At 48.9% G+C, this 21,021-nt stretch overlaps 1 protein-coding gene across 6 annotated transcripts; it reads right to left on the bottom strand.

The window, feature by feature from the left end:
* Positions 1 to 2,423: 2,423 nt before the first annotated feature.
* Positions 2,424 to 20,379, bottom strand: SIRT4 (sirtuin 4). 6 transcript variants are annotated; one of them, XR_012155039.2, is made up of 5 exons: positions 11,842 to 14,084; positions 10,040 to 10,334; positions 8,446 to 8,643; positions 7,529 to 7,675; positions 2,424 to 3,014 (listed from the first exon to the last, which is right to left on the bottom strand). XR_012155039.2 is itself a non-coding variant. In XM_073312681.1 (5 exons), the coding sequence occupies exons 2-4, from the start codon at positions 12,159 to 12,161 to the stop codon at positions 8,491 to 8,493; spliced, it is 768 nt and encodes a 255-aa protein (XP_073168782.1). In that variant the 5' UTR covers positions 12,162 to 12,173; positions 20,337 to 20,379; the 3' UTR covers positions 6,860 to 7,675; positions 8,446 to 8,490. The 6 variants fall into 6 exon arrangements, 5 of the variants coding, with proteins under 5 accessions (XP_078705071.1, XP_073168782.1, XP_073168780.1 ...); XM_073312681.1 differs by lacking the exon at positions 2,424 to 3,014 and adding an exon at positions 20,337 to 20,379 and having other exon boundaries at positions 6,860 to 7,675; positions 11,842 to 12,173; XM_073312679.1 differs by lacking the exon at positions 2,424 to 3,014 and adding an exon at positions 20,337 to 20,377 and having other exon boundaries at positions 6,860 to 7,675; positions 11,842 to 12,347.
* Positions 20,380 to 21,021: the final 642 nt, after the last annotated feature.

The raw sequence follows: 21,021 nt of genomic DNA, 5'->3' as shown, positions 1-21,021 counted from the left end.
CTTTGTTGATTTTAGCTCCCTGAAGCCAACCCTGTAAGCGCCCCTCCCAGCGTCAGAGCAATGGCAAACAATCGGGCATCTGAGAGTGCTGTCCAGAGCACTCACAATGGAGCACTCTGATGGGGCTAAAACATTGTCGCGGGTGGTTCTGGGTACGTGTCGTCAGGCCCCCGTTCCCTCCCTCCCTCCGTGAAAGCAAGGGCAGACAATCGTTTCGCGCCTTTTTTCATGAGTTACCTGTGCAGACACCACACCACGGCAAGCATGGAGCCAGCTCAGGTAACCGTCACCCTATGTCTCCTGGGTGCTGGCAGACGTGGTACGGCTTTGCTGCACAGTAGCAGCAACCCATTGCCTTCTGGCAGCAGACGGTGCAATACGATTGGTAGTCGTCCTCGTCGTGTCCGAGGTGCTCCTGGCTATGTCGGCTGGGAGCGCCTGGGCAGACATGGGCGCAGGGACTAAATTTGGAGTGACTTGACCAGGTCATTCTCTTTAGTCCTGCAGTCCTATTGAACCGTCTTATGGTGAGCGGGCAGGCGATACGGACTGCTAGCAGTCGTACTGTACCATCTTCTGCCAGGCAGGCAAGAGATGAGGATTGCTAGCAGTCGTATTGTACCATCTTATGCCAGGCAGGCAAGAGATGAAGATGGCTAGCAGTCGTACTGTACCATCTTCTGCCAAGCAGCCATGAGATGTGGATGGCATGCAGTCCTTCTGCACCGTCTGCTGCCAGCCAAAGATGTAAAGGATAGATGGAGTGGGTCAGAACAAGAAATAGACCAGATTTGTTTTGTACTCATTTTCCTCCTCCCCTGTCTAGATCACACTGCAGTCAGTCACAGAGAAGGTGCAGCGAGGTTAATCTAGCCATGTATCAATCAGAGGCCAGGCTAACCTCCTTGTTCCAATAACAACGATAACTTTGGTGCACCATTTCTTATTGGAACCTCCGTGCAGTCCTGCCTGAAATACTCCTTGATGTACAGGCACACCCTTTGTTGATTTTAGCTCCCTGAAGCCAACCCTGTAAGCCGTGTCGTCAGTCGCCCCTCCCTCCGTCAGAGCAACGGCAGACAATCGTTCCGCGCCTTTTTTCTGTGCGGACGCCATACCAAGGCAAGCATGGAGGCCGCTGAGCTCATTTTGGCAATTAGGAGCACATCAACCACCACACGCATTATCCAGCAGTATATGCAGCACCAGAACATGGCAACGCGATACCGGGCGAGGAGGCGACGTCAGCGCGGTCCCGTGAGTGATCAGGACATGGACACAGATTTCTCTGAAAGCATGGGCCCTGCCAATGCATGCATCATGGTGCTAATGGGGCAGGTTCATGCTGTGGAACGCCGATTCTGGGCTCGGGAAACAAGCACAGACTGGTGGGACCGCATAGTGTTGCAGGTCTGGGACGATTCCCAGTGGCTGCGAAACTTTCGCATGCGTAAGGGCACTTTCATGGAACTTTGTGACTTGCTTTCCCCTGCCCTGAAGCGCATGAATACCAGGATGAGAGCAGCCCTCACAGTTGAGAAGCGAGTGGCGATAGCCCTGTGGAAGCTTGCAACGCCAGACAGCTACCGGTCAGTTGGGAATCAATTTGGAGTGGGCAAATCTACTGTGGGGGCTGCTGTGATGCAAGTAGCTCACGCAATCAAAGATCTGCTGATATCAAGGGTAGTGACCCTGGGAAATGTGCAGGTCATAGTGGATGGCTTTGCTGCAATGGGATTCCCTAACTGTGGTGGGGCTATAGACGGAACCCATATCCCTATCTTGGCACCGGAGCACCAAGCCGCCGAGTACATAAACCGCAAGGGGTACTTTTCGATAGTGCTGCAAGCTCTGGTGGATCACAAGGGACGTTTCACCAACATCAACGTGGGATGGCCGGGAAAGGTGCATGACGCTCGCATCTTCAGGAACTCTGGTCTGTTTCAAAAGCTGCAGGAAGGGACTTTATTCCCAGACCAGAAAATAACTGTTGGGGATGTTGAAATGCCTATATGTATCCTTGGGGACCCAGCCTACCCCTTAATGCCATGGCTCATGAAGCCGTACACAGGCAGCCTGGACAGTAGTCAGGAGCTGTTCAACTACAGGCTGAGCAAGTGCAGAATGGTGGTAGAATGTGCATTTGGACATTTAAAGGCGCGCTGGCGCAGTTTACTGACTCGCTTAGACCTCAGCGAAACCAATATTCCCACTGTTATTACTGCTTGCTGTGTGCTCCACAATATCTCCTTGATGAAACCCCCCGCCCCTTGGTTCACTCTACTTCCCTGTAAGCTAACCACCCTCCCCTCCTCCCTTTAATCACCGCTTGCAGAGGCAATAAAGTCATTGCTGCTTCACAGTCATGCATTCGTTATTCATTCATCACACAAATAGGGAGATGACTACCAAGGTATCCCAGGAGGGGTGGTGGAGGAGGGAAGGAAAATGCCACACAGCACTTTAAGCACAGCACTTTAAAAGTTTACAACTTTAAAATTTATTGAATGACAGCCTTCTTTTTTTTGGGCAATCCTCTGTGGTGGAGTGGCTGGTTGGCCAGAGGCCCCCCCAACGCGTTCTTGGGCGTCTGGGTGTGGAGGCTATGGAACTTGGGGAGGAGGGCGGTTGGTTACAGAGGGGCAGCAGTGGCAGTCTGTGCTCCAGCTGCCTTTGCTGCAGCTCAACCATACACTGGAGCATTCTGGTTTGGTCCTGCAGCAGCCTCAGCATTGAATCCTGCCTCCTCTCATCACGCTGCCGCCACATTTGAGCTTCAGCCCTGTCTTCAGCCCGCCACCTACTCTCTTCAGCCCTCCACCTCTCCTCCCGGTCATTTTGTGCTTTCCTGCACTCTGACATTATTTGCCTCCACGCATTCGTCTGTGCTCTGTCAGTGTGGGAGGACAGCATGAGCTCGGAGAACATTTCATCGCGAGTGCGTTTTTTTTTCTTTCTAAGCTTCACTAGCCTCTGGGAAGGAGAAGATCCTGTGATCATTGAAACACATGCAGCTGGTGGAGAAAAAAAAAGGGACAGCGGTATTTAAAAAGACACATTTTATAAAACAGTCGCTACACTCTTTCAGGGTAAACCTTGCTGTTAACATTACATACATAGCACATGTGCTTTCATTACAAGGTCGCATTTTGCCTCCTCCCACCGCGTGACTACCCCCTCAACCTTCCCCCCTCCCTGTGGCTAACAGCGGCGAACATTTCTGTTCAGCCACAGGCAAACAGCACAGCAGGAATGGGCTCCTCTGAGTGTCCCTGAAGAAAAGCACCCTATTTCAACCAGGTGACCATGAATTATATCTCACTCTCCTGAGGATAACACAGAGAGATAAAGAATGGATTTTGGTTGAATGCCAGCAAACATACACTGCAATGCTTTGTTCTACAGTGATTCCCGAGTACGTGTTACTGGCCTGGAGTGGTAAAGTGTCCTACCATGAAGGACGAAATAAGGCTGCCCTCCCCAGAAACCTTTTGCAAAGGCTTTAGGACTACATCTAGGAGAACCGCAAATGCCAGGGCAAAGTAATCCTTTCACATGCTTGCTTTTAAACCATGTATAGCATTTTAAAAGGTACACTCACCAGAGGTCCCTTCTCCGCCTGCTGGGTCCAGGAGGCAGCCTTGGGTGGGTTCGGGGGGTACTGGCTCCAGGTCTAGGGTGAGAAACAGTTCCTGGCTGTCGGGAAAACCGGTTTCTCCGCTTGCTTGCTGTGAGCTATCTACAACCTCCTCCTCATCATCATCTTCTTCGTCCCCAAAACCTGCTTCCGTATTGCCTCCATCTCCATTGAAGGAGTCAAACAACACGGCTGGGGTAGTGGTGGCTGAACCCCCTAAAATGGCATGCAGCTCATCATAGAAGCGGCATGTTTGGGGCTCTGACCCAGAGCGGCTGTTCGCCTCTCTGGTTTTCTGGTAGGCTTGCCTCAGCTCCTTCAGTTTCACGCGGCACTGCTTCGGGTCCCTGTTATGGCCTCTGTCCTTCATGCCCTGGGAGATTTTCACAAAGGTTTTGGCATTTCGAAAACTGGAACGGAGTTCTGATAGCACGGATTCCTCTCCCCAAACAGCGATCAGATCCCGTACCTCCCGTTCGGTCCATGCTGGAGCTCTTTTGCGATTCTGGGACTCCATCATGGTCACCTGTGCTGATGAGCTCTGCATGGTCACCTGCAGCTTGCCATGCTGGCCAAACAGGAAATGAGATTCAAAAGTTTGCGGTTCTTTTCCTGTCTACCTGGCCAGTGCATCTGAGTTGAGAGTGCTGTCCAGAGCGGTCAGAATGGAGCACTCTGGGATAGCTCCCGGAGGCCAATACCATCGAATTGTGTCCACAGTACCCCAAATTCGAGCTGGGAACATCGATTTAAGCGCTAATCCACTTGTCAGGGGTGGAGTAAGGAAATCGATTTTAAGAGCCCTTTAAGTCGAAATAAAGGGCTTCACTGTGTGGACGGGTGCAGGTTTAAATCGATTTAACGTTGCTAAATTCGACCTAAAGTCCTAGTGTAGACCAGGGCTAGGAGAGGATGAGAAAGCAAGGAAGAGAGGAAGCACATCCCCACTTCCTTATAGGTGATGGGGTGAGGGAGAAAGTGAACCTGTGATGGAGTTGGAGGGAAGCAGGCACTTGTCAGGTGTGGGCTGAAAACTCATTTGATGCCCTTCAGCCCCTGTAATGCTGCTCCTCCTGCAGCCTGGTCAGTGTGACACAGGGATCTCTTCCCTCTTGTCTGTTCCTATAGGACTACTACATCTCCCCCCACAGGTTCCACTTGTCCCCAGAGAACCAGGGTGAACAACAGGGCACTGCTCAGTTTAGCTGCAGTGAGTGTTAGCTCTCTTCCTGAATGCCTTGTCTTCCAACAGCATGATCGATCTGCATCCTATAGTGCTGAACCCTGGTGGCTTTCATGCCTCGCTCCAGGCTGGTAACCACATCAATAAGCTGAGGTACACCTGTTTCTCAAGGTAGGTCTCATTAGTTACCCACTATCTCAGGGCCAGATTTTGATCTTCTTGTTCTTTCTGAGTAGAACTGTACTGCACAAACAGTCCCATTGAAGAAATGGCAGAAGGCGCTGCTTCATGCGAGAAAGGGATGAGAATATGGCCCTTGGGGAAGGGCCTTTTGGCTCACTGTGGGATCTCCTTTTGTGGGGAGGAAAGGGGAATTTGATTACACATGAAGGGCTCTGATCCTGTTCTCACTGAAGTCAATGATGGCGAAGCTTCCTCTTCAGCAGTGCTGGATCAGGTTCAGCAGAAAGAAGGAATCCCATCGTCTCAGCCTTGTACTGGTCAAGAACCTCCATAGGGAGGAAAAGGTTAAAGTCCATTGCATAAGAGTGCTAACAAATGAAGCAATGCAGTTTCGAGGATTGACTCTGCAATGATCAGATCCTTGGTTGGGAGCGGGAGAAGAGGAAGTGTAGTGGTAGTGAAGAGGCTGTAGAGCATTTGTATACCATCATACACTGTGCAGGTAGGTTCTGACCACTGGGAATTCATTCCATACCATGCTGTTCCTATATATTTATATGTACCTCATGTAAACCATTAGAGGAATGTGGCTTAGCCTAATTTATCAGTAATGCCTGAGGGGAGCTGTGACTCCTTTCACCAGTGCTCAGCTGCTGGTACTGAACAAGTAAGGATAGGTGAAAGAGGTTAGCTACCCATCACATTACTTCTCCCTGGCTATCCTCACTGGAAATGTTTTCTTGTTCTAGGCCTCCTGGGAACAGTCCCAAGCCTTCTCCCCAAAAGGCAGGCCCTTCTGACATGAAGTCCACACCTTCTGTTTTTGACACTCCCATGCTGTCCAAGTTTCAAGGTGGCTCAGAAGATGACATGGATAATGAGAAACCTGGCCCCAGTTCCCCTCCAAAGGGAGCATAATTGTCTCTTCCTATATGGAAAATTGCTACATGAATAAAAGTTCCATGCAAGCTCCTTGACTGTGGGTGAGAACTCCGCTGTGTAGGAGCCTTGATGATAGTACAAAGAGAATAGCTGATTGATTGCTTGGGAAGCTTTGGCAGGTGGGGCAATTCTAATAGGCCAGAGCTGGCATGATACTTGTGAGCATCAGCAAACAGACCTATGATTCACTGCAAAGGTGTCCCCGTTTATGTAGAGCTGGTGGTCTGTGGTAGGGGGACATTAAGCTACCTCACTTCAGATGGTGGCATGTGTAGCAGGGTCTCCCCTAGCTTATTAGTTACTGCTGTCCTCGTCTGGATTTGAACAAGTGCATAAGCAGGGAAAACCTCTGTGTCCCATAAGCAGCCTTCCCTACTTTGCTACTTGGAGAGGTAGTGTCCTTTCAGCAAGTGACCACAGCAGTCCTGGCCCTGTGCATTTATTATTATTCTCTTTGGATGGTTACTGTAGGAAACTGCCCTTGAAGATGGCACTGGAGCATTTTAATCTGCATCCTAATGGAATCTTAAGAACTCATCACAACACTGAAACCCCCTTATAGCATGCAGGTCAGCTCAAAGACCCAATGTTTGCCCAGCGCACACTTCTGCCTCTCAATCTGTATACAGCAAAATACATCTTAAGGGACCAACAGAAATTGGTAGCTTAACAGAGGTGGATTTTCTCTTAGTGGTGGGGCAAAATGAGGGATGGGGATACTTTAGGGTGGCCTGTTGAGACAGACAGTTCCCTCATCAGGGTGGTCTCTTGTGCAGGTATCATCGTATTACTCTTTTGCTTCATCTAGTGCTAATAATTTCAGCTTGAATTTCTGAAACGGAAAAATGAATCTGACCCAGGCATGAACTTGACTGATTCATAGGAGAGGAAAAATTCCAAAGTGGCACCATAAATCTTGTAAGCAATTTTTAAATTTAATTACACACGGAAAACCCTACTCCCAGCTGCGCATTCCAGAGAAGGTCATAGCTTAGTTAGGAGCAGCTCTGGTCAGGCTGACTCAGTGAAACTCCAGCAATATCCCAGTCATTGGTTTTTTTTTTAAGGTTCAAATAGGAGCCAAGGGAGCTGCCAAACTGTACAGCACCTCCCTCTGGCCCCGTAATGCTCAGCCTTCTCCCTGCTCGAAGAGGAGGACTTGTTCAGCTGATAACCCACCCCGCAAAGAAGTCTCTCTCTGGAAAGCAGATGCATTTAGCAGGTGCCCTTGTTCAACTTCTCTGCTGAAAACATTTTTCCCAATACAGGTTCCTCCCAGCTCTGGGAGAGCAGAGTTCCGGCTTCACGGGGCCTGTCTTATGCCGTCCCCTCTCACCTTCTTCTGACATTAGATCCCCCAGCTGCTAAAACCCTCTTCAGCTCCGTGCTCCCCCCCATTCCAATTTGTCTTATCCCTCCTCCAAGCTCCCCTTCCCCAACTCTCCTCCTGGTGCCAATTGTAAGAAAAGTGTCTTGGTTTGGAGATACAAAAGTCTGATCACCGTGTCCCAGCACCTTGTAGTGAAGGCAAAGCAGAGGCACAGTAGACTCTAGGGACAGGTAGGGCCGAGAGAATCTCATACCAGGTGCTTTCCACCCATCCTGCTTCCAGGTAAATGGAGACCATGGCTCAGTGCAGAAAGCTGATCTGATTGGAACGGATGATGGATTGCTGTCCTCTGCTGGTCTCATCAAAAGATGCACCTTTAGATCTCACCTCCGTTTGCCTGCTGGGTTAAAATAGCCCCTCTTAAGAGATTATGATGGGTCAATAAGCACTTGACGATATGAGGAAAAGAAACTGATTTATGTTGCTTATTATTTGTATTTCCATCGCACCCAGTTGGAACTTGATACTTTAAAAATCAGTGCCCAATTAGCTGTGCGCAATCCTACGCGGCAGAGTTTTTGTATTACCACATCCTGTAAACTTTGCACTAAAAATCACAGTGCACAATGGGCCTTGGTAAGTCACTTTTTTTTTAATGTCCTGACACAAAGTTTCAACAATGTGCTGATCAGCCACTCTATGACCCTGCAGCCACTCCCTGGGGGCTTTCTGCTAACTGCCTTGTTAAAGTAACTATCTGATTGGAACCCAAAGAAACCAGAAAACTGATGAGACGAGTCAAGTCTGAAAATTCCTCTCACCCCATTCTCTGGAAGGATTAGCATCCTGGGAGCCATTCTCAAACCCAAAGAAGTCAATGGGAATTAAGGGTGCTCAGCTCCTTTATTTAAGTTAATTAATTTGTAGGCAGTCAGCCTTCCCCATCAGGACTGCATCAGTCAGAGCTGAAACTATATGATCAAGTGTTGGCACCTGTTACTGGGATGGCTTTTTTGCTTGGCTGATCTTAGTCCCTATCCTGCCAGAAGTGCTCAGCATTTGATGGGTGTCCAAGGACCTCCTGCTGCTCAGTGGGTGTGACTGACAATCCCACGTCAGCTTGTCACAGGTAAGGCTGGGGAGTTTACTCACCATGAACAGGGTACTTACCTTGGGTGGGTGCAGGTGCTTGGCTCACTAACACTAGAAACTGGGTCACCGCAGGACAATCAAAGGCAGCAACTCCCCACACCGGGAATTCAGTTTCATGGATGCAAAGTGATCTGACCTTGTGGGTCCAATATTAATGATCACAATTGGCAGCTTCTTCTCATGGGCAGCAAGTGCAAACCTGTAACCAGAGTACACCTGCAGGGACACAAAGAAACAAAGTGATGTGGAGCCTGGACAAAGGAAGAGCTATAGAAAGAACCAGTCCACATAGGCCATTGCCCAATGGTGGGACATGATTGTTCCCTCTGGTGTATTTGCAGATACACACTACACAGAAAAATGCTATATAAGCTACTCTTCATTCAAGTACTAGATTCTTTCTTCAAATCTGCACAGGATGGGAGCAGCTGCTACTTAACTCCTAACAGAGGAAAGATTTTCAATACTGTGGAAAATATTCCCCCTTCAATGGTTTTTGTGACTTTCCTTGCCACCCCTAGCTAGTTATCATAGAGTCTTGCTTATATGCTTCCACCTTTGTGGCCTATCTCCTCTGCCCATTTGGGGATAAACATGAGACCTTGATCGCTTCCAGGGACAGGATTATGACTTCACTTCAAGCTCAAGCAGCAGTTGGGCCCCAAATATCCTGAAGAGGTGAGGACTGGAACTCAACAGCCTCAGCCTTACCCACTCACGTCAGCCCTTGAGATGTGTGTGAGCATTTTACAGTGCAGCTTTATTCTGTAAAGTAGCTTTCATGCAAACTGTGTCCCAGACACTTTCCCAGGTTAAGTGGTGGGCTCAGAGTCAGGATAAATAACAACACAGGCAAGAAATAGCTCAGGGAGAAAAAAAGATGGCAAAGCAAAGAAGGGAAGCTGTCCAGCAGGGCTGTTCCAGAATGCAGGTGAAGGCTCTCTGCTCCCTCATCTTCTTCAACTTCTTTCAGCAGTCTAATGAGGAATTAATTCACTTGCAACTCTGTTCTCTCCAGGCAGAGAACGCTCTATCTCAGTCTGCTTCCTGCAGGTCTCCAGCCTGGATAATGTATAAACCTCCCCACACTAGAGACAAAGTTATTTCAGGTTGCCATTCCCATAACACTAGGGCGTGAGAGGAATATGTTAGAAAATTCAAAGGAAAACCTGAAGTGGGGGTGAAGAGGGATTTTGCAGCACTGATCTTTTACACCAGGCTTAATAGGGTGCTAAAGACAAAAGAGTTGGGCAAGAAAAAGTGGGATTGTGATCTTTGCAGGGCTAATCTGCATCTAAAGTCAGGTAGATAACAGGGCTACCTGGGCAACCGTGGAGATTAAGAAAGTATATCTGGGATAGCATAGGCAGATCAGATCAGTATCTGGGAAATGGCTAAGTCCGACTGGCACTGAAGTGAAAAGCACATTATAGGTACCTCACAGGGATGGCTGTGAAGCCAGATTATAAAGACAGTAGAACAAAATACTAGGAAATTCTGGAGACTGGATTCAGATAAGAGGGATGGTGGTCCCAGATTATGGGATCAGGGACCACTGCAGAGACAGTAGCCCAGAAAAATAGGAATACAGACAGGAGATATGAGCAGTTACCTGCAAAGAGGATCCTGCCACCAACATGGAATCTGATTCAGCCAGGCGCTTGTGCACAAAGTCCACTTTCTCCCGGCTAACTGTGTCCCCAAAGAACGTCACATCTGGCTTCAGGATCCCACCACATCTGCTGCAGGCCGGGACACGGAAGTTATGCACCTGCTCTTCTGTGAGGAAGACATCCCCATCCGGGGCCATGCCATGTGCTTCAGCTGTCCAGGTGGGATTCAGCACTTCAAAGCACTTCTGAAGCTCAGAGCGGGGAGTTTGCTCTCCACAGCCGAGGCAGAGAACCCTGAAACACAGTTCATGGTCTTTCAAAGGGCCCCATCTCCACTGGGCTGCAGCAATTCACTGATCCAAAGATTTTAAGGCCAGAGGGACCATTTGTGATAATCTAATCTGACCCCCTGCATAGTACAGGCCAGAGAATGTTACCAATCATTCCTGCGTGAAGTCTGGAAGGCCCAATATGGACCTCACAACTCTGTGTTTAACTATGACCCTGAAGGAAACTGCCCCATGGGAGCCGGTGGGTTCTAAAGAATATGTGATCTAAATCAGTGGTTTTCAACCTGTGGTCTGTGGACTCCTGGGGTCCACACACTATGTCTAAGAAGTGCAAAGGGGTCTGCATCTCCATTCAAAATTTGTAGGGGTCCACAAATGAAAAAAGGTTGAAAACCACTGCTCTAGAAAGTCAGAATTACTCAAGAAGAGATCTAAGGGTATGTCTTCACTAGCAACGTTAACGTGGCTGTGTAGCCGCGGCACCAGTGCTATAAAAAAACCACCCCCACGAGGGGAGTAGCTACCTGCACTGGTGCACTGTCTACACTAGTGCTTTACAGCGCTGAAACTTGCATCACTCGGGCGGTGGGGATTTCACACCCCTGAGCAAGAAAGTGTCAGTGCTGTAAAGTGGCAGTGGAGGCCAGGCCTAAGTCCTCTACCTACTTCCCACCTCCATCCTCACCAGCGGGGTGGGGGGATTCATGGTTTTAGCATTGCTCTGAAATATCACCACAGGTTCAACTTCCAACAGTGTCAACTCAGCCCAGCATCCTTCCAAGGCAGAGAAACTAGCTGCCAGGCTGTTTACTGTGTGTGCAGATCTTTCCCACAGGGCCTCCAAACATTGTGGTCCCATCTGTGCTGTGTAGACATTAAAGTACCTTGGGATCTTTTGGTAAGTGGCCTTGGCTAAAATCCCCCCTCCATTTCTGTGGTGCAGAGTGCTGCTCTCCCTCCCAAGAAGTGGCTGCACGGCAGTGGTGCTGTTTACGTATAGTATGCAATGTCTGTGGTATGTACTATCCTTGCTGCACTTCTTGTCTCCAGACAGGTCCACCTTCTGTGCTCCCAGCACAACACACTGATTTCAGCCCCATTTACCTTTCCCTGCACACGCATGGTCTCTGTTCCCCTTCTTGCCCTCGCTGAGAGGACTCTAGATATGACAGAAAAGGAGAAGATCCTAATGATAACAGATTAAAGGGGAAACGAGTCAAACAGTACTGCATGAAAGGTGTGTGAAACGTGGGAGCACCCGGGCAAAAGATGTTCTGCCCCTTAAACAGCATCTGTGGATTAGCCACCCTCCCGCCATAGCATAGCAATTCTGTGCTCACCTCTCCCGCAGTCAAGTAGCACCTTTATGTTGTCCCACCTGTGTAGTAACATGACATCCTTACATAATTCCTTGTGCCCCCCCATAACACCACACCCGTTCGTAAGCTACCCTCCCACCCATAAGATGGTACCTGTGCATTAACCATCTTTTCCCTAACCCTGTAGCGTACCTGTGTGTGCAGCCATGCAATTCCATCACCCGCTGACTCCCAGCCTTGGTATGCAGGGCATCCACATTCTGGGTCACCAGCCAGTGCAGCTTTCCTAGCTTCTCCCAGTTTCTTAAGGCCAGGTGCGCTGCGTTAGGCTGGTGAGAGGAGAACTGGGGCCAGCCCACAAAGTTCCTTGCCCAGTACCTCTGGCGGGCACTGGCACTGCGAAGAAACTCAGTATGCTGGATGGGCCGCCTGTCCGTCCTGGCATAAAGCCCCACCCCTTCTGAGCGGTAGTCAGGGATCCCTGATTCAGTGGAGATTCCAGCGCCGGTCATTACCAACAGCCTCTGGGAATGAGAAAAGAAGCGCTGCAATGCCTCCACTTCCACGGCATCTGGAGGAGGGCTGGCTGGCACAAAAGCCAGGTTTGGAGAGGCCTTGGCCCCGGAGTGAGATCTGTAATGGTGGAGCCTGAGGGCTCTGCAACCTTCCGGCACCTTCAAAGCACAGTATATACTCATCTAGGACCCAAGAAGATGAATATATGGCAGTTAAACCTTGGAACACAGAGGTCTTCCTTAACGACAAGGTTATTTTTTCTTAGGCTACTGTGAGGAATTCATGATGCTGATAATGATACTTTGTTCTTCTCTTCTGCCTTCTAGTCAACAATCCCAAATCACTTTGGACACGTTAATTCATTAAACAGCACCTGCGAGGAAGGCATTATTAGCCTCCTTTTCCAGCTAGAGAAACTGAGGCACAGAGAGGTGAAGTAACTTTTCCATGGTCATGCAGTGAGTCAGTGGTAGAGCAGGCACTCGAGACCAGAACTCCTGACTCCCAGCCCTGTGCCCTATTCATAGGTCTCACCCTTCCTCCTTGGTTGACAGGCAGCTCCCCCCTGCAAGTGGGCAAACTTGGAAGAGATGGGGCCAGTTCTTCACATTTTATGACTTTTTTAAAGGGACACCCAGGCAGGGGAAAGCCAGAATCTACCTAAAACATGGCTTTATACGGGGTTGCAAGTGGACAGCATCCCTTTCAGGCACATGTGATGGGCACAAAGAGTGGCAGCGGAGAGATAGGGTAAGAGAACCCCAAGTATGCCAAGCTCATCTCCACCGGCCTTGCCTGGTTTGGGAGCCCAGCTTCTCCTCAGGTGGGAGTTTGCTCTGCTGCTCTTGGCACAGAGTTGTCTCCAAACCGGGGTGGAGAGCAGCGCACACAGAAGCAGCATCACACAGAGCAAAGCCCTCACCACAGCAGCAACCCCATTCTTCAGAACCCCTCCCCACAGATGACGCCCCTCCTCACCACTGCCTCTGATGAGGGAAGGCAGAGATGACTCGCCCTGTTGTCTCCCTCCTCTTCAGGGTAGAGGCCCTGTTGGTAGAGGAGAGTATAGAGCCTCTGGCTGTTACAGAGCCTGGGCAAAACAGGCCTTGAATTAGTGGGTGAGTTTGCAACCTAGGCTGCCTCCCAAGCCAGTTGCCATGTTGGGCACCATCCCCCTCAATATGAGCAAGAGAGGGAGGCAGGAATGAGGCCTATCTCTGCTGCTTCTCTAGCAGCAGGAAGGCCTGGGTTTGGTGTGTCTCTGAGTTGCTGCTCCCTTACAGGGCTCTGGAGGGGGCTAGGAACAGAGGGGCCCAGTGTAGGAGGAGCAGCTGGGAGATGGAGGCCAACAAAGGGGCAGCAGAGTGGCCCTCAAACAGTAGGGGACAGCATGAAATGACTGAGGGAGGGGAGAATGGATTTTGGAGAGCTAGCAATGTAAATTGGCTGGGGGAGGGGAATTGATCTGGGGACAGGAGAGGCATTGATTGCTTTGGCAATAGGGTTGGGAAAGAGTCAAAGAGCGCAGAGGAGCAAAGGCACAAGGAGAGACATTTGTCCACCCTATTTTCAGGAGATTTTTGTCCACTCTGTGTACAAAGAGCATTTACAAAATTTCCCTGTGTACAAAGAGCATTTAAAAAAACAAAATAAAACAATGGAGGGGATGAACTGCCTGGAGATTTCTGGAGACAAGAGGAGCGAAAACAGGGAGAGAATTTGTAATTCACACTAAACACCAAATATATCAGTTTGGGCCAGCATGGGAGCCTAAAATGAAGAGCCTGATTTGCAAAGGTAGGTGCTGAGTGCCAGGTACAGTCAATGGATGTTGCAGCTGTCCAGCATCACTAAAAATTTGACCACTTCCTTAGGTACCTAAGTCTGGATTTAGGTACCTAATTTTAGGCACCCACATCTGAAGCGTTTGGCCTGGATTTTTCAAGATATTAGGCCTTGCCCCGCTCAGCATTGCAAGGCCTAAGGCCCAGACCCTCAAAGGTTTTGGGCGCCTAACGCCCACTGAGTTCACATCTACCCAACTGGGCCCCGCAAGCGAGATAGGTGAGGAAATAACTCATTTGTGAACCCTAAAGGGGCCTAGGTGTGAATTAGGTGCCAAGCGGCTGGTCAGGGTCAGGGCTGAGGCAGCTGAGCCCAGGCCCAGCCACCAAAATTTAGGTGCATCAGACACTTTAACTGCAGAAACTTAGGCACCTAGAGACATGAGGCGCCCACCGGCTTTTAGGCAGCAGCTGAGCAGGGATTTTGTGAGTGCTCGTGGCACCTACATATTGGATGCCTGAATTGGCAATTAGGCACCTACTGTCTCTGCTATAGCCACTACTGTGGCAGAGCTGTGGCCCTGCTGCTGTGACGATGTAGAGTAGCCATGACTTACATTGACGGCAGGGGTTTTACCGATGATGTAGGTAATCCACCTCTCTGAGAGGAAGTAGCTCGGTCTGCCTAGGCGTGTCCGCACTGGGTATTAGGTCAACCTAACTACAGTGCTCAGGGCGCAAAGATTTTCACAGCCTTCAGCAACACAGCTAGGTCAGCCTAAGTTTTAGGTGTAGAGCAGGCCTCAGTCTGACTTGTAAATCCCTCCCCTAAATGTGTTTACAAGTCTGGGACCGACAGCTGACATTTTTAAAGGGACTTAGGCAGCTAAACAAACAGATAGGCACATGGGCCCATAGCCCCAAAGGTATTTAGGGATTTCAATGGGAGTTAGATGCTTGAATACTTCAGAGGACATTTTCAAAGATTCAGCCCAGGTGCCACCTAACCCATCTAGGTGCATAAGTTCCCACCAGCTGACATTTTCAAAGCAGCCTAAGGGCTGCTACTACTTTGCAGCTAAAGAGCTGCTCTGAGCCCTAGCACAAGCTGAAGCCCCAGAGGCTCTGCCACAGAACTGGGATTTTTAAATTAATTGGAGGAATGTCTATCTTGCCAACAGGGCCTGATCCTGTAGGTGTGCTCTGAGCATGCCTAAGTCCTGTCAGACCCTGCAACAGGTGGGCCGGATGGTGGCCACCATTAGGTGGAGGGGTGGCCAGTACAGCACCTGCACAAAAGAGAGCAGGAGACCCAGGGCAATGTAGGGTGAGGCGAGGTAAGAGAGGGATGGAGTATGAATGGGGGTGGAAAGCAGGGGGTTAGTTGCTAGGGCACAGGCTCCCTAAGCAAATGACCTGGTTTAGATGCCTAACTCCAGGAGAAGGTTTGTGGCTGAGGATCCCAAGTGGACGGAGGCGCCTATCTCTGGCCCATCAGCCGATCGGACCAAGTCAGACTCTTAGATGCTTAAGCCCCACTCTTCTGCCCTCCCCTCCCCCTGGCATTTTACTCCTGGATAGCTTAGGTGGTTCCTGCTCAGTTCTGAAAATTTTACTTCCTGGCCAGCTTCTGAAAATCCCTTTGGCAGGTGCTTAACTATCTCCATGCTCTAGTCTAGGGAGCGTAGGCAGCATAAAGCTGCCAACTCAGGGCTGAAGATTCCACTAGACAGTGGGCCACCTAGGGGGTTAGTCATAGAATCATAGAATATCAGGGTTGGAAGGGACCTCAGGAGGTCATCTAGTCCAACCCCCTGCTCGAAGCAGGACCAATTCCCAGTTAAATCATCCCAGCCAGGGCTTTGTCAAGCCTGACCTTAAAAACCTCTAAGGAAGGAGATTCTACCACCACCCTAGGTAACGCATTCCAGTGTTTCACCACCCTCCTAGTGAAAAAGTTTTTCCTAATATCCAACCTAAACCTCCCCCACTGCAACTTGAGATCATTACTCCTTGTCCTGTCCTCTTCTACCACTGAGAATAGTCTAGAACCATCCTCTCTGGAACCACCTCTCAGGTAGTTGAAAGCAGTTATCAAATCCCCCCTCATTCTTCTCTTCTGCACACTAAACAATCCCAGTTCCCTCAGCCTCTCCTCATACGTCATGTGTTCCAGACCCCTAATCATTTTTGTTGCCCTTCGCTGGACTCTCTCCAGTTTATCCACATCCTTCTTGTAGTGTGGGGCCAAAAACTGGACACAGTACTCCAGATGAGGCCTCACCAATGTTGAATTGAGGGGGACAATCACGTCCCTCGATCTGCTTGCTAGGCCCCTATTTATACATCCCAAAATGCCATTGGCCTTCTTGGCAACAAGGGCACACTGCTGACTCATATCCAGCTTCTCATCCACTGTCACCCCTAGGTCCTTTTCCGCAGAACTGCTGCCTAGCCATTCGGTCCCTAGTCTGTAGCTGTGCATTGGGTTCTTCCGTCCTAAGTGCAGGACCCTGCACTTATCCTTATTGAACCTCATCAGATTTCTTTTGGCCCAATCCTCCAATTTGTCTAGGTCCCTCTGTATCCTATCCCTGCCCTCCAGCGTATCTACCACTCCTCCCAGTTTAGTATCATCCGCAAATTTGCTGAGAGTGCAATCCACACCATCCTCCAGATCATTTATGAAGATATTGAACAAAACCGGCCCCAGGACTGACCCCTGGGGCACTCCACTTGACACCGGCTGCCAACTAGACATGGAGCCATTGATCACTACCCGTTGAGCCCGACAATCTAGCCAACTTTCTACCCACCTTATAGTGCATTCATCCAGCCCATACTTCTTTAACTTGCTGACAAGAATACTGTGCGAGACCGTGTCAAAAGCTTTGCTAAAGTCAAGAAACAATACATCCACTGCTTTCCCTTCATCCACAGAACCAGTAATCTCATCATAGAAGGCGATTAGATTAGTCAGGCATGACCTTCCCTTGGTGAATCCATGCTGACTGTTCCTGATCACTTTCCTGTCATGTAAGTGCTTCAGGATTGATTCTTTGAGGACCTGCTCCATGATTTTTCCGGGGACTGAGGTGAGGCTGACTGGCCTGTAGTTCCCAGGATCCTCCTTCTTCCTTTTTTTAAAGATTAGCACTACATTAGCCTTTTTCCAGTCATCCGGGACTTCCCCCGTTCACCAGGAGTTTTCAAAGATAATGGCCAATGGCTCTGCAATCACAGCCACCAATTCCTTTAGCACTCTCGGATGCAACTCGTCCGGCCCCATGGACTTGTGCACGTCCAGCTTTTCTAAATAGTCCCTAACCACCTCTTTCTCCACAGAGGGCTGGCCATCTATTCCCCATGTTGTGATGCCCAGCGCAGCAGTCTGGGAGCTGACCTTGTTTGTGAAGACAGAGGCAAAAAAAGCATTGAGTACATTAGCTTTTTCCACATCCTCTGTCACTAGGTTGCCTCCCTCATTCATTAAGGGGCCCACACTTTCCTTGGCTTTCTTCTTGTTGTCAACATACCTGAAGAAACCCTTCTTGTTACTCTTGACATCTCTCGCTAGCTGCAGCTCCAGGTGCGATTATGGCCCTCCTGATTTCATTCCTACATGCCCGATCAATATCTTTATACTCTTCCCTGGTCATTTGTCCAACCTTCCACTTCTTGTAAGCTTCTTTTTTATGTTTAAGATCCGCTAGGATTTCACCGTTAAGCCAAGCTGGTCTCCTGCCATATTTACTATTTTTTCGACACATCGGGATGGTTTGTCCCTGTAACCTCAACAGGGATTCCTTGAAATACAGCTAGCTCTCCTGGACTCCTTTCCCCTTCATGTTAGTCCCCCAGGGGATCCTACCCATCCATTCCCTGAGGGAGTCGAAGTCTGCTTTCCTGAAGTCCAGGGTCCGTATCCTGCTGCTTACCTTTCTTCCCTGTGTCAGGATCCTGAACTCAACCAACTCATGGTCACTGCCTCCCAGATTCCCATCCACTTTTGCTTCCCCTACTAATTCTTCCCGGTTTGTGAGCAGCAGGTCAAGAAAAGCTCCCCCCCAGTTGGCTCCTCTAGCACTTGCACCAGGAAATTGTCCCCTACGCTTTCCAAAAACTTCCTGGATTGTCTATGCACCGCTGTATTGTTCTCCCAGCAGATATCAGGAAAATTAAAGTCACCCATGAGAACCAGGGCATGCGATCTAGTAGCTTCTGCGAGCTGACAGAAGAAAGCCTCATCCACCGCATCGCCCTGGTCCGGTGGTCTATAGCAGACTCCCACCACTACATCACCCTTGTTGCTCACACTTCTAAACTTAATCCAGAGACACTCAGGTTTTTCTGCAGTTTCATACTTGAGCTCTGAGCAGTCATACTGCTCCCTTACATACAGTGCTACTCCCCCACCTTTTCTGCCCTGCCTGTCCTTCCTGAACAGTTTATAACCATCCATGACAGTATTCCAGTCATGTGAGTTATCCCACCAAGTCTCTGTTATTCCAATCACGTCATAATTCCTTGACATCACCAGGACCTCCAGTTCTCCCTGCTTGTTTCCAAGGCTTTGTGCATTCGTATATAAGCACTTGAGATAACCTGCTGATCGCCCCTCATTCTCAGTATGAGGCAGGAGCCCTCCCCTCACAGACATTCCTGCCTGTGCTTCCTCCCGGTATCCCGCTTTCCCACTTACCTCAGGGCTTTGGTCTCCTTCCCCTGGTGAACCTAGTTTAAAGCCCTCCTCACTAGGTTAGCCAGCCTGCTCGCAAAGATGCTCTTCCCTCTCTTTGTAAGGTGGAGCCCGTCTCTGCCCAGCACTCTTCCTTCATGGAACACCATCCCATGGTCAAAGAATCCGAAGCCTTCTCTCCGACACCACCTGCGTAGCCATTCGTTGACTTCCACAATTCGACGGTCCCTACCCAGGCCTTTTCCTTCCACGGGGAGGATGGACGAGAACACCACTTGCGCCTCAAACTCCTTTATCCTTCTTCCCAGAGCCACGTAGTCCGCAGTGATCTGCTCAAGGTCATTCTTGGCAGTATCGTTGGTGCCCAAGTGGAGAAGCAGGAAGGGGTAGTGATCCGAGGGCTTGATGAGTCTCGGCAGTCTCTCCGTCACACCGCGAATCTTAGCCCCCGGCAAGCAGCAGACTTCTTGGTTTTCCCGGACAGGGCGGCAGATAGATGACTCAGTCCCCCGGAGGAGAGAGTCCCCGACCACCACCACCCGCCTCCTTCTCTTGGGAGTGGTGGTCATGGAACCCCCCATCTCAGGACAGTGCATCTCATGCCTTCCAACCAGTGGAGTCTCCTTCTAGTCATTGGTCTGCTCAGCTGAGCCGTACGAACATCCCTTTAGAAATCTGGTCCTAACTAGAGAAGCCACTTTTGAAAATGGACTTAGCTATCTAAGGGCCTGTCTACACTTAAAATGCTGCTTTAATGATGATGCTCTAAACTGATGGGAGAGAGCTCTTCCTTCAGCATAGTTAATCCACCTCCCCCTAGAAGCAGAAGAAGGTCTCCTGCCAACAGAATACTGTCTACACTAGGGGTTAGGTTGGTATAAGTGGATTTTCACACTCCTGAATGAAGTAGTTATACTAATATAGATCTGTAGTGAAGACCTGATCTAGGTCAATTATGCCCAGATCCTCAAAGATTTTAGGTGCCTAAAATCAATAGAGCTGAAGAGAAGCCAGCGACATGATCTTTGATAAGGGACTGACATGATGAGAGCAGTGGGAGAGAACACTTGTTTATGCAGCAGCATTTGGGTCAGACTGGAGGGGAGCAAGATGAGAGGCAGAGTCTGCAGTGGTATAGGTGGGAGGCGACAGTAAGTGGCAAAGACCAAGAGGAAGGGATGTATTGGAGAAATGTGGTGAAAGATGAAAGAGAAAGATTTTGTGGCAAGCATTACTGAGGGGTGAGGGGAGGCTAAATGTAAAGAAATAAATATTTAATGAAGAAAAGAAATACACTTGAAAAACAGGACTTTTTATGTTTAAAATATGATTCTTAACCTTAATGCTTTCTAGTCCACAAAATAATTAAAAATAATTTTCCATTTCACTCTCCTGCCAAGTCCCACATCTACAGTTCTTTGTTTCCCCTGTTACAGTTGCAAAAAATATACTAACATTTCACACACAGTCTAAAAACCACTACGGAGACAGATCAGATCAGCATTACAGCAGGAAAGGGGCAGCATCTGAAGATAACCCCTGACTCTAAAGATCTCCACAGCACCCAGCTTAGCCATACCTCCATTTCTGTAAAACATGCATATTAACAAGAGAAAAATAAAACAGAAAAAATAAAGCCCTTGTTGCTAAACCAGCAAGAAAAATTCTATAAGCATTTGCAAGTTCACCTCTCATGTTATGGCAGTGCCTGACCTTCAGAGAAGACAAAAGGCTGCAGAAACAGAGAACTCTGGGAAATGAAGTTCACAAAACAAAACTAAAAAGGAAAACTACAAATCCCACAATTCAAAGAATACATATGTTGAAAAACTGAGCAAAGAAAAAAGAGCAAAATTTCAGAACACCAGGGAAACCAATCATACAATCCTTTTTCTGAAAGTCTCGGGGGAGAAAGTCACATGAGTACTAGAGACAGATTCTAGCAATACTTAGCGTATTACAGTTAATTTAGCAGATTTACACTGGCATATTTTAATTCACGAATTTGGCATCTTATAATATAGACAGCAGAGATAACTTGAGAAAAGTTGCAGCATGTGTGAAACTTTCCTGGGACAGAAGGGTGACAGAAAGCTGGTGTTGCAAGTTGGGTGATGGACTAATTAGCTTAATGATGCCTTGAAACCAGTCTGGTTCACCCCATGCTGGAAAGCAGGTGGCCGGCAAGTGAGCAAGGGTCACAGTTTCACTTCTTACCTTCTCAGAGCTAAGATCACGTGTAACTTTGACCTGTTAACCTTTTACCCCCAAATGGGAATATTGCAATTATGTATTCCTTATGCTGTCTGATTTTAAACCAAACTTTACACCACTTTATAATCTGTACATTATTCCCTGATAACCAGAAACTTC

Source organism: Lepidochelys kempii, chromosome 15, assembly GCF_965140285.1.
Source record: "Lepidochelys kempii isolate rLepKem1 chromosome 15, rLepKem1.hap1, whole genome shotgun sequence".
NCBI classification, from domain to species: Eukaryota; Metazoa; Chordata; order Testudines; family Cheloniidae; genus Lepidochelys; species Lepidochelys kempii.
Note: the sequence above shows the minus strand (reverse complement) of the source record. Positions and strands in the feature narration are given on the sequence as shown.

Excerpts from the sequence above, each read along its gene's own strand:
- SIRT4 (XM_078848945.1), bottom strand. The coding sequence starts at position 4,184 with ATGCAGAGCTCATCAGCACAGGTGACCATGATGGAGTCCCAGAATCGC. Across the intron at positions 3,015-3,601 it reads AGGCGGAGAAGGGACCTCTG|CTGCATGTGTTTCAATGATC; the intron begins GTGAGTGTACCT and ends TTTCTCCACCAG.